The sequence below is a fragment of the Chaetura pelagica genome, unplaced genomic scaffold (assembly GCF_000747805.2).
Source record: "Chaetura pelagica isolate M959 unplaced genomic scaffold, ChaPel_1.0 scaffold127, whole genome shotgun sequence".
Taxonomy (NCBI): Eukaryota; Metazoa; Chordata; class Aves; order Apodiformes; family Apodidae; genus Chaetura; species Chaetura pelagica.
The window spans coordinates 1,873,746-1,890,533 of record NW_009953923.1 but is presented as its reverse complement, the minus strand read 5'-3'; the positions used below and the strand labels follow the sequence as shown (position 1 = coordinate 1,890,533).

The 16,788-nt window shown below is 35.1% G+C and overlaps 1 protein-coding gene across 1 annotated transcript in view; it reads right to left on the bottom strand.

Moving 5' to 3' along the window:
* AKAP9 (A kinase (PRKA) anchor protein 9) overlaps positions 1 to 16,788 on the bottom strand; it is an 81,625-nt gene that overhangs the window by 52,619 nt on the left and 12,218 nt on the right. Inside the window, exons 6-18 of the mRNA XM_010001566.1 lie at positions 16,757 to 16,775; positions 13,923 to 16,345; positions 12,134 to 12,347; positions 11,128 to 11,207; positions 10,350 to 10,488; positions 9,801 to 9,898; positions 7,771 to 7,876; positions 7,155 to 7,353; positions 5,620 to 5,716; positions 4,891 to 4,983; positions 3,080 to 3,436; positions 1,932 to 2,156; positions 415 to 555 (exon numbers count right to left, since the gene is read on the bottom strand). Of these exons, the coding sequence (XP_009999868.1) occupies positions 415 to 555; positions 1,932 to 2,156; positions 3,080 to 3,436; positions 4,891 to 4,983; positions 5,620 to 5,716; positions 7,155 to 7,353; positions 7,771 to 7,876; positions 9,801 to 9,898; positions 10,350 to 10,488; positions 11,128 to 11,207; positions 12,134 to 12,347; positions 13,923 to 16,345; positions 16,757 to 16,775 (4,191 nt within the window). The remainder of the gene's footprint in view (positions 1 to 414; positions 556 to 1,931; positions 2,157 to 3,079; positions 3,437 to 4,890; positions 4,984 to 5,619; positions 5,717 to 7,154; positions 7,354 to 7,770; positions 7,877 to 9,800; positions 9,899 to 10,349; positions 10,489 to 11,127; positions 11,208 to 12,133; positions 12,348 to 13,922; positions 16,346 to 16,756; positions 16,776 to 16,788) is intronic.

Here is a 16,788-nt window from a genome sequence, read left to right as displayed (position 1 = left end):
TGAACCAAATCAGAAATCAAGAAATACTCTTCATACATGGAAAAAGTAACTAAAATGTAAATAAAAACTTAACAGGAAATCCAAGGTAGGGCCTATTAGAAAGAACTTTGTTATGCTGACTAAACAATCCTTGTACTTTCTGTTGGGTGTTGTTACAGTGATATGAAAATATAATTTTACCTGAACAAATAGCTGTAGTAATAATCCCCACCTTCCAGCTGTTAAAACTAGCTTCTGCTTGCCCGAAGTAAAAGCTATGCCCACCAGTACCATCTCTTGATTGTTAAACCTCCTCTGTTCAAGCAATAACCAACATTTTCCAAGAAAATATAGTACATACACAAGTAGCAGTGAAAAGGAATCTTACTGGTTTTACATGACACACCTGCCAAGAAAGTCAAAGTCCATATTTACCTCTGTTTGTGTGCTGTTGTTTTGTAGCTCACGAAACAGCCTCTCTTTTCCTGGTACAGAATGTTGTTTTAATGATTCCAGTTCTTCTAAAAGCATTCTCTCTCTCTCTGCAGCCAGGCTGTCATTCTCCATTGAGACACTCTAAGAAAGAAGCATTATAAAGGCACACACAATTTCTTAAGCCTCTGACTCTCAGTGAGTCCTGTCACTTCTTATTTTTTACGTATTTTGCACAATGAAATTTCAGTCCATTTCTTTAAATGGTTCCAAAGACACTGAAAGCTTTCTAGAATGGAATACAGCTAATAAATACTTCCAGTATCTTACATCCCCTAAGATTTTCATACAATTTATGTGCTCTTCATGAAACACAGTGGTTGCAATGCAAACTGGAAGGTAAATTTCTGAATATGACATCGTATAGTAAGTTCTAGACAAGAAAAAGGCCTACACATGCTGTTTGCTAAAAGAGCCAGAACTATTCCCAGTTTAAACACAATGAATACATTTTTACACATAAACCATCCTTGGCATTAAAAACTGGAAAGAAGCCAGCAGCATATTGTCTATTTAATGTTTTTCATCAGTTTCAGGAATATACAACCCCTAATGAAAGATGCAGTTGCAAATTGACAAAGAGGCAAAATAAGAAATGCTGTACATATTGAAAGGAAAGATTATCAGGATAATTGGCAGAAAGACACCTACAAAGCAGCTAGGAGAAACAGACACCTGACATTGCTGGATAAGACACCTAGGATGAAAAAACTGGCGTTCTAGACTCCTCAGCTCCCTGAGCCCAAACTTAAACAGAACCAGGTTTGGATAAGGTCTGAAGTAACCTAGAGCTCTGCTTCACAGTGAAATAAGAGAATTTTAGAAATCATTTATTATTATTCCCATATGCATTTCTGTAATTTTACATTGTTGAAATTAAAACAGAGCAAGACAAAATAATCTGGATTCTGTTTACTTTGTTTTTCAAGGGAAAGAATCCTTAAGGACAAATCTATACATGACATTAATTTATCTGAACCATTAAGCCTTCAAAAATAACAGGTTTCACTGGCCTACATATTATGGGCGTTGAACTGGTGAAGACTGACAGCAGGTTAAGTTTAAAAAGACAAAGAAACAGGAAGCCACTGATACTGTTCAAGTTCAGACCTCAAGTGGGGATGAGGAAAAACGAAGACTTCTGTAATATTTCTAGCCACAGCTGGTGCCTTCATTGAGGTAAAGAGCTGCCAGCCTGCATCTGTATCTGGAAGGTGGCATGTTATAAACTGCATCTGCCCTCACTCCCTCACTCTCTTCCGGCTGCTGTGCAGCACTGCAGGCATTCTCCAAATTTACAGAAGTCTAAATTTATCCATCACTGACTGAGCTTTGATTAGAGAAATATGCCTTTCACTCACAGAAACAGATTAAGTGTGTGTGCATACACAGATAGTAAATGTGTGTGTCTTTCAATACATAGAGAGATACAAGTATTAACTCATTGAGTCAAAAATTACCTCAGCTAATTGCACTTTCAGCCTCTCCAGCTCAGCTAAGAGTTGCTCTTGATCTTCTTTTTGACGTTCCATTTGCTGCATGTGTCCTTGTCTCAGTAATTCTGTTGTCTGCTGGTGCTCCTGATACTGCCGTACCAGCTCCTGGCGCATGTCTTCCAAACGTTCCTCATATAACAACAGCTGACTTGATGTTTCTGTGTCTGATGCTGTCATCTCACTGTAATGCTGAAATATTTAAACTATTTTAACATTTTATGTTCAATGAAAGTTTCTAGTAAATATTTAAATAAATTTTAGAAAATGCTTTCACTAATTAAAGTAGCTAATCACAAAAATATCTTGTTGCCTGCTTAATGAAAGGTCCAGAATTAGAATTATTCTCCATTTACAAGACAAGTTCTTTAAAATAACTGTGAACAATGCTAACTTTTATGCCTTTTAAGTGGCATGGATCTCAACAAGAAATGCAGTGGCACAACAAGAGAAGTCTGAGAGAGAGGTGTCATACAAAACAGGAATATCAGGAGTTTATTTACTACCAAGATAATACAAGATCAGAATTTTTAACTGTTACACAAATTTGAAAGTGTAATTTTTGCTTCAACTAGTACCAAATCCAATAAAAAAATTAAACTTAGGATGAAATAGTGGAATCAAAATTATTACTGCTTTTTACCATATTTATTTCACGGCTTAGTTCCCATGTCATGTTTGTGAAATGCTGAATGCATATTTTACATATTATTTTAATCATTTTTGTGTTCAGCTGATATCCTTTATCACAAGGAACTCTGTAAACACTATTTTAACCTGTTTCTTGTATAAATTCTGGAATATAATCTATCTGTACAACATGCTTTTCTACAATTTATTGCCTGCAATGCAGTTTTAACCATGAAATGGAATACTCTATTTTCACGTAACCAGTGCCATATGCCTTTCCTCACAGCATAGCATAATGCTATGAACACAGGTAATAAAGACAGGTAACTTAGTTTTAAAGTTGCCCCATTTGAAAGGAAAACATTTAAATGGAATTTTAATATTAATTTCTTTCTTTGCAGTTTTCTAACTGAAATGAACTGTAAGTTTGCTGGAAAGATTACTCAGATATGGTGTTACATACTGTCAATTTCTTTCATGCTTACCGGTGTTTCTTCTGCCTTGAGCTCCTCCACATGGGAAAAAAGTCCTTCAGAAATCACTAATTCATCTGTGGTCTGTCCCAGAATGCAACCAGGGTTGCTAATAGAATGAAGCTGCCCTTCAAGTGAGTTGACCTCACTAGACTCTTCATTGAGTTCCTTGCAAAGCAATTTCAATTCTTCTTCATGCTTACTGTTTTCTATAAGAGGGCCATCAACCTCTTCTCTACATTGCTTTTTAATTTCAAAATGCATTCCCTGTTGATGCACAGTCTGTGTTTGTGCTGCTTCTTCCTTCTGCCTAGCAATTCTTGACAACTCAGTCTGTTTGGCAAATGCTATGCTCATTGACACAATTACCTGAATAAATAAGAATAAAATCCGTATTAGTTTATGCTTAACAGCATCTTTTATTGGTGAAGAAATCTCACTTCTGACTACCAGTAATATAAATAAAAGTACTAAGAGTTCTGAACTGTGATTCTCTTTCTTTTACAGAAGAAAACAGAAAGGCAAAACATGGACATCTTGTCAATCTCAACAGTCCCATCACATACAAACATGCTGTATTTTACGTAGTTTAATAAACTGTGACTCTATTTTCAATCAAAATATTTTCTTTACCAGAGAATCAACTAGTTATTTAAAAAAAACAACAAACTCCATCAAGTGACTTTAAGAAGTCCTGTCAAAATTGACAGAAGTGCAGCTGTGCTAAGCTTCCTCTATTCTAACCAAACATCCTTTTTAAGCACTATAGATGCTTACGGAATTTTGGGCCGTATAAAGACAGCAGTGCCATGTGCTTGATACTCAGCACAGGGACTTTACTTGACCAGAAAGAAACTTCTACTGGCATTAAATGGCTGCAGTTTCATTTATAACAGGCTCATAACTTTTGTATTGCTATGTATCTACTTCTAATACAAATAAATCTCTTTTCTAGTCATGTGAGCAATCCAGATTTAGAATACAAGCATTTATAGCATGATCTACAAAAAGTACCAAAAAACTAGTATAATAAATATGAAAGTGTTACATTTGAAAACACCTAACCCTTCCCAGAAAATGAGTTTGTCTTTTGACCTTTAACAGCCCTTAATCAAATGCTAGCCAATCATGTACTTTGCTTTCCAATAAATAAGGGTTTTCTTGGTAGTAAATTAGAGAAATGGAACTTTTACTTCAGAAAAGTTAACTGGATTTGTTAATTTGATTTTTATTTGTGCCATGATATAATGAAAACTGAGATGATTTTGCATTCTGCAAAGAAGTGAAAAATTCTCAGAAAGTGAAAAAGCAAATTCACAAATAATTCTACTTCTATTTAAGAGAAAGACACTAGATCCAAACAAAAACTATTCATTTTACACAATATATTAAAATGCAACATAAAGTATCAGAAAATAGTGTGAAACTGTTGAGTGCAAAATATTTTGAACTGACCAAGTGTTAAGCCTGAAGTAGCAATAAATCCACTCTCTAAGCCTCAGATTTTCTAAATAAATTCTAGTGTTAAGTAAGGTTGCATGTTGCCCATTTTCTTTTAAGTACTGATGTAAAACATCACTACCAGCCCCCACATGAACAGAAATTATGAGTTAGGAATAGGTGAGATAACTGAAAAAACCCAAAATGTTTCAGAATTTTTTTCAGGATTTTCCCCTTCCAGAATCAGAATGAAACAATTCAATGTAAATAAGTCAAACAAAAGTTAGCACATGCTGTTGCAACTTTCTGAATTGTCAGAAATGGCACACGAAAGTGACGGTAACTTTTAAACATATTTGAAAGTAACAAGATAAAAACGATACCTTTGCTATTTCTTCTTCTAATCTTTCTTGGTACTGTTTTTCTAGCAATTGAAAAACATCCATATCATTCTGCATCTCAATTTCACTAGAAAGCTGCAAGAAAACCGTGAAATCTCAGATCACACCTTTGTCCTTTTATTTTGTTAATTGTATAAGTTTCAATCTGACTTTTTTTTTTCTCAGTCATCTTCATTTCATGCAAATCACATAGTTTTGTACCACAACATAAAAGAACTGGTTAAAGGTCTTGTTTCTGCTTCAAAATTAATTTAAAAAGTTGAGTTTGCAACAACTGTTCTTCCAGCACTATTTGAATTGTCAAATGCAGAGAAAACAGATACAAACCAGCATCACTATTTTTCAAAAGACAGAATTGTTGAGCCAGGTTTCTAGCAGTACTAGGGAAGGAATGTGGTCTTTTCCAATTGCATTTGAGTTCTAAGATATTTGGGATTACTTTTTCAAATTGTTTTCTAAAAATTGTGCAGTCTATACTTAAAAAGTACTAGGCTTTCACTTAAATCACTAATTTTTTTCAACTATAGCAGGAAGTAGCCTGAATTTAGATCCTATTCCTCTAAATGTAGACCATCTAACAGTATAGCATAGTACTAACATGGTAGTTACTTTGCTACTACCAATTAGTCCATATTTCAATTTCACCTTAGAACCCAAGGTACCTAAATTATCTTGATCATATGTGTATTAGTTATGAACTGAATTACGTACCTTTAGTGTTTCATCTGTTCTTTGCTGATGAAGATTTTCAATGCACTTCACTTCCTTGAAGACTTCTTTTAGGTTTATTTGTGAATCTGTGGATACACTAAAAAGGTAAAAGAAGCAGAGGGGAGAAATAAAAAAAGAATTAGTATTTCAGTATATCTTGGTTTTCCTCTATTCAAATATGTATCATACAAATGTACATATACGTTATATATATGCAAAGTTTTCTTCGAAACACACCTTTTCCCATGCTATTAATTTCATATATTTGACTTTATAATTCATCTGCCTTCCAAATGGTAGCTCTTCCTCTCAGTGTAACACATCTTAACACCATTTTTGCCAAGAACCTCACAAACAACTTCTACTTTCTATTCCCTGGGAATATTTTGTGCTCAGTATCTGTACACAGTTAAGTCAAAAGCACCTGTTTGAATCACGAGCATATGAGTGCACCAGAATGGCTGTGTGTATGAAGCCACAAAGACATCTAGAGCATGGTTATATTTTTTTTGATTCTCTTAAGTTGATGCTTATCAACAGATGCACTGCTTGCATTCTTGTGTTATACAGATGAGGTATACACATGAAAACAGTGAGAAATCCAATATGAATAATTTTATATTTAGCTAACGACATGCAGAAATATATTCGGAGACTGTCTTTTCCAACAGAACTTCTCTGTGTATTCAATCAGTAAAAACCAAACCACCATCACATACCACCAGAACTCTAGATTCCCTTTCACTACATACTGGAAAAAACTTCAGGGAAATACACTGCAGAAAGAATAAAATATAGTATCAAACTACCTAAAAAAAATAATCTCTCCTCTAGTATTTGTGATCTGCTATCAAGAAGACATGACTCCCTCGCTAAAAGACAGGGTACGAAATAGATGAAGTTTATTGTCTGTGAGACATTCCATCTCAAGAAGGCTGGGGAAGACCTGTCACAAGAGATTGTAACAGCAGGACAGGTGGTAATGGTTTTAAGCCAGAGAAGGTAGATTTAGGTTGGACATTAGGAAACTGTTCTTTAATTTGAGGGTGGGGGATGACTGGAACAGGTTGCCTAGAGAGGTGATGGAGGCCCCATCCCTGGAGACATTCTCAGGGTCAGGTTGATGGGGCTCTGGAGATGACTGGTTGGAGATTCTGGTTGGAGATGACTCTGCTTATTGTTAGGGGGGTTGGATTAGATGACCTTAAGAGGTCTTTTCCAATCCAAGACATTCTGTGCTTTTATTATTCCATATATGAAATTACATTTATGCATTATTCTAATAATAAAATAGTCTTCTATTAACTATAAATATGTAATAAATTCTAAATGTTGCACTACCTAGTTTGCAATGTTTGCATCATTTGTTCATAACATTCAACTTTTGAAGGAACAAAACAATGTAAAAAGTAATGTGTTTATAAAGAATTCCTTGAATTTTGAAGTAGAACATGCAGCTTTACATGCATGGCTATGTGAAACATGTCTTTTTGCACACAGTGAGAAGTTATAAGCATTAAAGAACTGATTAATACCTTATGTGGTCAGAGGATACCCCAGAATTCTGAAGCTTATCCTGTAGATGGACAATTTCTGTTGTGTCCCTCTCTTCACTTTCTTTCAGCTGTTGTTGGAAACAGGACTGGAGGTGTTCCAGTTCTTGAGCATGTTGTTCTTCGAGCTGTGTTTTAAGGTCTCCTATTTCCTTTGAACAGTATTCTTGAGTCTTAGGATCTATATATATATGTTATTTGAAGGAAGGGGGGAATAAATTAACATTTGTATAAATTAACTCTCTCCCATATTATTTGCAGTGATGGACTGAATAATTATTGTAGTTAAAAACATATTCTAATTTTAATAGCTTTTCCATAATAAATAACTTAAATGTAGTCTTGAAAAACAGATTGATATGGGTAACAGAGCCTTTACTGTGGCAAACTGGAAAAGACTAAACTAAACTGTTTAATAGGACATAATTCCAAAATATCCTAGAGATTTAAGAAAACCAGAGTATCATACTGCAAAATCTGCAAAACTCTCATTTGCTTCAAGTTGCAGTAAGCTATGAAACAATTAAACCTTAATGTCATTGTCTTTACTCTCTCGTTAAATAGACATACATTAAAAACAGCATATGCATCTATTTACCCATTAGACCCTGTGGAGAGGTCTGCAGACGTTCCTTTCTTGTTTCCAGATGGCTGTGTTCCTCCTCTTTCCTCCTTTCTGAAGAAGATAGCCATGGTTCTTTGACCTGATAAATAATCAAGTAAATAAAAATGACAATGTCTAGCAATAATGCAAAAGTATTAACTATAAGCATTTAAGTAAGGCTGCTGGCCAATGCACAAGTGTGTGTAACCAGTGTAACAATGTTTCATTTCACAGCCTGAAATGACACATTTATATCTAATTGATCAGCCTGTAAATCTCAGACTCCTCTCTCTGGATATAAACCTTATCATTCCTCTGAATCCAAGAAGGAGATGAAGCCACTAATACCTTCCTTAAGCCCAAGATACAGTTTCCACATACAATTTTTTTTTTGGTACATGTATATCTATCAATACACATGACCTCCAACCATCTTTAGAGATACTTTGTTAGTGTACTCTGTTTAATACATGTAAGTACCTAACTCCAAATTTACCGGTAAAATTTATCTTCAGGAATCCCAGGATGCTGAGATGAGTGTAGAAGTTTGGAGCAAGGAAGACAACCTTGGTGAGGAAGGATCAGGTCACAGTACAAACTAGACATGAACAATCTGGTGATGCTTGGTGGGGTACACAAAGGGGTGCTGAGGGGGCTTGTCTATATTATTGCAAGGCTATTCTCAATTATCTTTCAAAGGTCCTGCTGATTGAGGGAAGTTTTTCTGAGGACTAGATAAAAACACTCCTACCTTCAAGAAGAGAAAGAAGGAAAATTTGAGGACCTACAGGCAAGTAAACCTCACTTTGACCTCTGGGAAGGTGACAAAGCAAATAATCCTGGAAACAATTTCCAAACACTGAGAAGATACTACATTTGGAAGTAATCAGTATGGATTTATGAAGAAGAAATCATACCTGACCAACCTTTCAACCCTACCTCCCATTACATGCCCATAGAAAAACTTATGAAGAATGGGGATGGAGAAAATTGACTGAAAACTGGCTGATCCGCTGGGCTCAAAAGATTGTAAGCAGTGGCCAAAAGTCCAGTTGGAAGTTAATAACTAGTGGCGTACCTAACTGGTCAATACTGGAGCCAATACTGTTTAATTCATTAATTAATTTTCATTAACGTTCTGGATGATAAGGCAAAAATGCACTCTCATCAGGTTTGCAGACTGTACAAAAATGGGGGAAGCAGCTGATACGCCAGATGATTGTGCTGCTGTTTCAAGAGACGAGGCCAGAGAAATGGGCTGAGAGGAGCCTCATGAAATCCACTGAAGGCAAATATCAGGTCTTGCAACCTAGAGAAGAAAGCCCTGAGCACCAATGCATGCAGAGGACTGATGGGCAGGAAAGCAGCTTTGCAGAAAAGGAAGAAAAGGACCTGGGGGCCTTGCTGGGCACCATTTTAATAGGAACCAGCAATGTGCCATTATGACAGAAGTCCAACAACCTCTTGGGCTGCATTAGGAAGAGTGTTTGCCATCCAGCTGAGGGAAGTGATCCTTCCTCTCTAGTCAGCTCTGGTGAGACATACCTAGAGTGCTGGTTTTAGAGCTGCAGCCCTCGTTTAAGCTAGAAATAGATATACTGGCATGAGCTCAGCAGATGGTCACAAAGGAGATGAGGGGCATTTGTCTTACAAAAGGAAAGGCTGAGAGAGCTGGCAATGTGTACCCTGAAATAGATGAGGCTGTCCACCCAGCTTGTAGAGTCTACATTCTTGAAGATACTAAAAATTTGGCTTGACAGAGTCCTCAGCAACCTCCTCTAGCAGACCCTGCTTTATGTCAGAGGTTGGATTAGATGAACTACAGAGGTGCCTTCTGACCTCAGCCATTCCACAATCTGTGACAACTTTCTCCATTTTATCAAATCATTATCTTGCTCTGTCATTCAACAAGGACACACATAAAACACAATTTCAGACACATTATTTACTCATCCAGAGGAAATTCATAAAAGAGAGAAAATTCAAATGCTAATATACTCATATGCTCAATTCATTAAGTTTACCTGTTCACAGTCCTTCACCAGCTGTGTTTGAAGTGCTTTCAGCTTACTGTATTCTTCCATTATCTTCTGTAGAAGTGCATCCAAACATTCTTGCACAGCTAAATTACACAAATAACCAGGAACTTAAAAAAATGAAATAAAACATTTTACCATAAATTTTAATACTGTGAATTGTTCACAAGTTCTCCACTGAATAATGATCTAATCATGATTACATACTATTGAAACAAGTGAGGCCCCTTCCAAATTTTGGATGCATTTTTAATATAGATTTATATGAATTTTTTGTGGAGCTGCTAGCTTCTTCTACAAAAAAAGGAGGAAAAAACCAAATCCACAACACTTTTTTCACTCATTTCCACTATAATGAATACAGCACAAGAACATATTAATAATAAAAAATAAGTTGTTCAGAGTAGTGAGAAGATCTCTAATTAAGCTGTTTAGGCATATTAATTAACACCTGAACAACTGATGGCATAACTGTCTGTTAGAAATATTTGAAATTAGTGGGGTTTTTTAACCAGCATGAGAGTACAATGCCATTACCTTGAGCTTGACCTCTGTCTATTGCAAATTCTACTCTCCTTTTTTCTCTCACAGCAGCAGGTCTAGAGAAAATATCTTGTTCCTTATCACCAACTTCTACAGTAGCTGAAGAGTGTTCATTCTGATTATCACACAAAACCTGCACAACAAATGAAACAAAGGACAAAGAAAGTGGAAAATTGTTTGTTAATTTATCAATCACACAAGAAAAACGGGGGCAGAAATTTCAGGAGTTTTATCTTCTGTGGAAATGATGGCATAGATGTGCTGTTTTTACTATAATACTGAAAACATTATAGATGCCAATTTTGTTAGATTCTTAGATACCTTTAAGTCTTTGAAAGTTATGCTGTGGCTAAGAAAGAAATTATCTTATTGCAGATAAGAGAGAGTGAAGTCCTGTGTGTCAAAATGTGCATGACATCAGACCATTTTTAAATAAAAAAATGTATAGTCAGAGACAAACTGAAAGGAAAAAAAATACTTCTGAACTAGTAGATATAAGACAAACAATTAGACAGAACATTAAGAGTAGGTATAAGACGTAAGAATTGTTCGGACTAGGACATAAAACAGTATGGGGAAAAATACAAAAAAACTTTGCAGTTCTGTTTTGGAACCTGAGGTTTTGCAGTCTCTATTTTGAGATCAATGCAAAGTTAAAAGCTGTCAAGAAAACCTGTTAAAAAATATGTAGAAAAATATGATGACTCACTGTATTAATAGTTTTTCAATTTCAATATTTCAATTTAAAAAAATGTTTTTTGTTAAGTCTTACCTGAGAAAGCCTAGAACATTCCTCAGTTACAGCTTCACTCAGCTTTTCTATAAGACTTTGTGTAGATTTGAATTCATCACCTACAAATACAAATTATTCATATTATTTCTAAACACTAGATGCACAACAACTTTTCTAGGGCCTAATTTCCTGCCTCAGTGAGGCTGCCTCTTTGGCTCTTAAAAAGGTGTAAGATGTTTTTTCCCCCCTCTTTCTTGTTCCATCACACAGACAGATTAAATTATTATGGTAGAACTGCATGTTCAAGAGGAGTAAGGGATAAGAAATGGCTTTGTATGTTAGAAATCCATAGAAAGATCAAACTTCACAGAAAAATACTGGAGAGCAAAGAATTTCAGCCAAAAAACTACACAAGGGCAAATCATGGGATGACAAGAAAAGCATGGATAGAAAACCATCATGATAACATAAAAGCTCAGTGATGCAAAAGGTAGTAGGAAAGTAGCAGCAAAGAAGCTTAGTTAATGCAATGTGGGCAGGGAGCCAATACAGGAATTCAAAGGACAGAGAATGAAACAAACCCAAAAAAATTTTGCTGATGCATTTGCATATTATTTCAGAAAGGAATACAACCTTATAGGTGATTATATTCTATAGTTCTTTACAAGTAACTGTCCTAATAATCTAGTCCAATGTTAGGTCTAGTGTAGTCAAACTTGGATCTAATCATCTAGTTTTAATGTCGGATTAGATGACTTTTAAAGGTCCCTTCCAAGTCAAACCATTCTAACATTCTAATACAAATAGCAGAACATGAGTTATAATACTTCCTGTTCCTTTTTAAAAATAGATATATAATTATTCCTTTTTAGATTTTTAAGACTACTTGTCATGGGTAAACAATTTGGTACAAAACCACTTCAAAATGCTCTACAAAAAACAATTTATTGGACAGTTACACGCACAAACACTTGTACTTGTTTTCTTTTAAAATTCACTGGTTTTCATATCAAGTGCTTCACTCCCATCATTTTGGTCAAGTTACCTGCTTGTTGAATTTTCAAGGTCTGGAGCTCCAGCTGATGCATCCTTTTAAGATCATTCAACTCTTGTAGGTGACTATGTTCAAGCTCCTCTTTAAGACTGCAAAGTGCTCTCTCTTTATCTGCTTCCAGGTACTCACGAACCTGGTCTACATGAGTTGAATAAACCAGGGACAGGCAAATGCGTTGTGCTTCCATCTGTAGCTGCAAGTCAGTCTTTGAATAAAAATACATATAAAAAATAAAAATACATTAAAATATATAAAGGGTGAATAAACTTTTCTTTAAAAAAAAGACCTTTGCAAATTTTGGAAATTAATAATCTGTTGAACAGAATGCTGCATATATGGTACACTTTAGGTAAATGTCAATATACACAGAGTTTGAAAAATACAGTTGTAACAAATAGAATTACACTTCTTCAACTTAAAATAAAAACTGAACTAAAATCAATGAAACTCAATATGCTTAAATTCCTATTTTGTAGCAATAAAAAACTAGTGAATTTTACCCCAAAGAAGTGAGAGCAATATCACTACCAATACATTAAATTAAGAAAGCTCACTCCAAATGCAATTATTGCGAAGGCTTACAGTTCTAGCCTGCACTTGTGGGACTGTTACTGCTAAAGCAAAAACATGCTTAGGATATGCCAATACTGAGCTATTTAGAGTCTCAGTTTGAAATGTTTTTTAGACACCTCTGGATCATAATTTTTTTTAGTTCTATGGCAGGAAATCCCAAGACTTTCATCACATCCTCATGAAAAAAAAAACACACTACATCATACAGCTGCAGCTCTGTTCTACTCACAACTGCTTCAAATGCAGCTTTACCTGTGATTTTATTTCTTGGGAAATGAACCACAACACAGCATAAAATTAGGCAGTGGTGGTACTAGTTCACCGTTAGGTGGATTTATAGAACACAAAAAATACAAACCAATCTAAAAAAATAGTAGAAGATTGGTTAACATCTATTTCTACAGAAAACTTAGTTGCATAATTCTTGCAGCATCCTATTCAACTTCATCATCGTATATAAATTTAAAGCCAGATTTATGATTACAGCACCTAATTAAATACTGGTGATTCAATATTTAGCTACTTTTATTGGCAAATAACAATCCTTTCCATACTACCTGCGATTTTTTTACAATACAAAAAAATATAAACAAAATTTCTCAAGCAAAACATAGACTGGTTAGAATCACGATATACACATATCTTCACACATTTCTCTTCACACACTCACATCCAGATACATTTCTTAAGTGATAACCCCATACACAAATATTTTAATAACCTAAGATCAGTACTTCACAAGTTACATATTTCACAAGTTTGATACAGATTACTGAAGAAATCAAGAGTTCAGTTACCTCTTTATATTGTTTGAATGAGTACTTAGAGAACTGAAAAGCCAAACAGATTAAAAAATTATGCTCTGAATAAATTTTCACCTCAATTAAGTAAGTTAAATGCTATTTCAAAGTGTGAAGTGCTCTAGATGTCTTCTCCTTACCTTTTGTTGTTGCTGTTGATTTAATTAAATGTAAGGGAAGAGTATTTATTTCACTGAAAAGTAGCATCCTCGTACACATTGACTATGGTTATCATTCTGGTCATTCCTGTCACCACTTTGAACCACTGGCAACGCTGCCACACCCACAGGAGTACACATCTGTACTTCAGAGCAGCTCATAGGAAAACATGATGCAAATTACCAAGTACAAGCACCTACAAATTCACATAGGTGAATTATTATTTTATACTGCTTTATGTAACATACCTGTTCTGATATTAAGGCATCCACTTGCTGCTGTAGTTTATTATTTTCACTCTGTGTAATGGCTATTAATGATGTTTCCTCTGTCAGCTTGTCTGTCACTCCATGCACATGTTTTACACAAGGCTGCTGTTCCAATTTAAACATTTGCTGATCTTCCTCTCTTTTTGTAACCTCAGGACTGATTTCTTTACCCCAACCTAGATTTTCTCTTACATTTATTCCTTCATTAACTTTACTTCTTTGAGCAGGGCTTTTATTTCTACTTTGAGGTACTGGAGCAGCAGTCTTTGGACCTTCTACCTTAGAATATTTTATCTTAGGGTCATTGCTACTACTATTTCCTTTCTGAGTATGGCTAATTATGACTTCTAGTTCTTCACATTTTGCTAGAGCTTGTTCTTTCTCATTTTCTAAGGATTTAACTTTTTCATTTAAATGACAAATTTCTCTAAGCTTTGACTCGAGCTTTTCAGAGAGATTGGAAAGTCTCAGGGATAATTCCCGTTTCTCACGCTGGGTAACCTCAAGCTTTTCCATAAGTTCTGTTACATCTTTCTCAACAACTTCTCCAGACTCAAATGTGTCTGTCCTGGACACCTTGATTTCTTTAATCTCTTCACAACAAGCAGTTTTAGTTTTAAATAAAATTGGTCTATTGCTTTGTAAGTGGTGAAGTTCTTCATACAAAGCTTTGAGTTTGCTTTCATATTCAGCTTCCTGCTTATTCTTGTTCTCTTCTAATTCAGATTTTGCCTTCAGAAGATTTGCACATTCTTGCTGCAGCTCTTTATAATTAGTTTCAAGTTTTTTCTCAGTAAATGAAAAGGCACTCTTCTGCCTTTCAGTATCCTCTTGGAGTTGATGATTTTGGTTTTTAAGTTGCTCATTTTCACTAATCAGTTTTTCTATTCTATTTTGCAAGTCCAAAATTTCTGTCTTAGAGGTAACGCTATTGTTAAAAATTACATCTTCTTCAGAGCTTACCAACATATTTTTTAATTTCTCTTCCAGAGTTTTGTTTTCCTCCTTAAGAAGGTTATTTTGTGTTTCAAGTTCTGAACATTTTTTTTTAAGGCTATCTTCTCTCTCCCTCATTTGTTCCTGCATCAACTCAGTTTTAAGGTGCAGTTCTTGAATTTCTTGTTCAAGGGTACCTTTTTCTTTCTCCTCTTGCCTAAGCACTTCAATCTCCTTCTGCAGCTCATGGATCTGAAGTGTCATTTCTTCAGATTTAGAGTTTACAATAGACTGCTGTAAATCTTTTAAGTTTGAAATCTCCAGTATCAACTGACTTTGTTTTGTCATTAAGTTATCCTTTTCATATTGCATGGCTTCTATCTTTTGACTCATTTCATTTTGTACTTCATCTAACTGCTGTTTATGGTGCATATTCAAGTCATCCTTAAGGCTTTCCATGTTGATGAGGTGCTCCTTTTGCAAGTTATCTTTAAGTTTGGAAAGTTCCTCTTCATGACTAAAAAGCAGCTTTGTTCTCAGTCTCTCTAACTCTGCTTCTTGGGATTCTGCCATCCTGTCCAAAACTGCATCCTTCTCCCTTTCCAGCATTTCAAGTTTAATTTTGTAATTTGTGACTTCTGCCTCATGTTTTAATTCCAATTCCTTCCTAAATTCAGAGGCAGAAGCCAACTGAGTTTTTAAATCTTCAATCATAAGCTGATATTTTTCAGCTTCATTTAATCTACATTCCATATCCACTATAGTTTGTTTGGCCCGTTGAACCTGCTCTTTTGAAAACTTCAGCTCTTGGAAAAGATCTTCAATTTTAGTCTGTTGAAGAGACTTCTCTGCTGAAATGACTTCCATCTGTTGCAACAATTCTTGCTTTATTTTTTCCCTTTCTTTATCAGCATCCTGCAATTTCACATTCAATTCACTAATTTTAATATTCATTAAATGCAATTGATCTTTACTGACATTCTCACTCAAACATAGACTTGATGTTTTCTCCAGTTCTGCTTTTTGTTGCAAAAGACGCTGCTCTATTTCCACTGCGTGTTGCTTAATTAATTCCTGCTTCATTTGTACAATCTGCTGGCCGTGCATTTCATCTAATTCAGCCTGAAGTTGTGCCAGTCTCCTTTGTGTTTCTAATTCCATTCTTTGCAGAATGTCAGCTTCAGACTGGCTGTCCTTATAACATCGCTTCTGCAGTTCTTCCACAGTTCCCATTAATTGTTTTATTTCATCAGAACATTGTCTTTCTTTCTGCTTATAGGTGGTAAGTTCAACCCTCATATTACTTATCTCCTGATTCTTTAGTGAAATTTGTTCTTGCAATTCTTCAAGCAATTTGCTGACATCTGATAAGTTTTCCCTAAGCTGAAATGATTTTTTTTCTTCTTCTCCAAGTTTTGCTTCCAGCTCTTCAACTAATGCTTCTTTTTCTTTTAGTTTACTTGAATCTTCTTCTTTGCTTTTGTGTTTTTCCTTTAAAAAAAAAATGAGCAACACCATGTTTTTATTTTTAGTTCATTATCTGAACATGTAAGAACATTTCTAGACTTAGTTATTTAAACGCACTGCCCTTCTTTATAAGGTCAATGATCATTTACAAAAAGTAAATATAAATTTGTTGACCTCATTTGGAGGTTTTCTGTACCTTTGCAATAAGTGATAATTCCTTCCCGCCCCTGCATCAGCACTCCCTCTGCCCACACTCCCCCACCAAAATCACTTCCATTTTTTACAACTGTGCCATATGTAAAAAATAAAAATTGTTTCAACCTACTGAAAACTGTGTCACTTTTAATGACATTGAATTTTTTTAGGTACTTTTAAGATGTTTCCCATGAAGGATAACATGAAAAATGTACATGAAGAAAATAATTCTTTCTTTCCCTAAAAC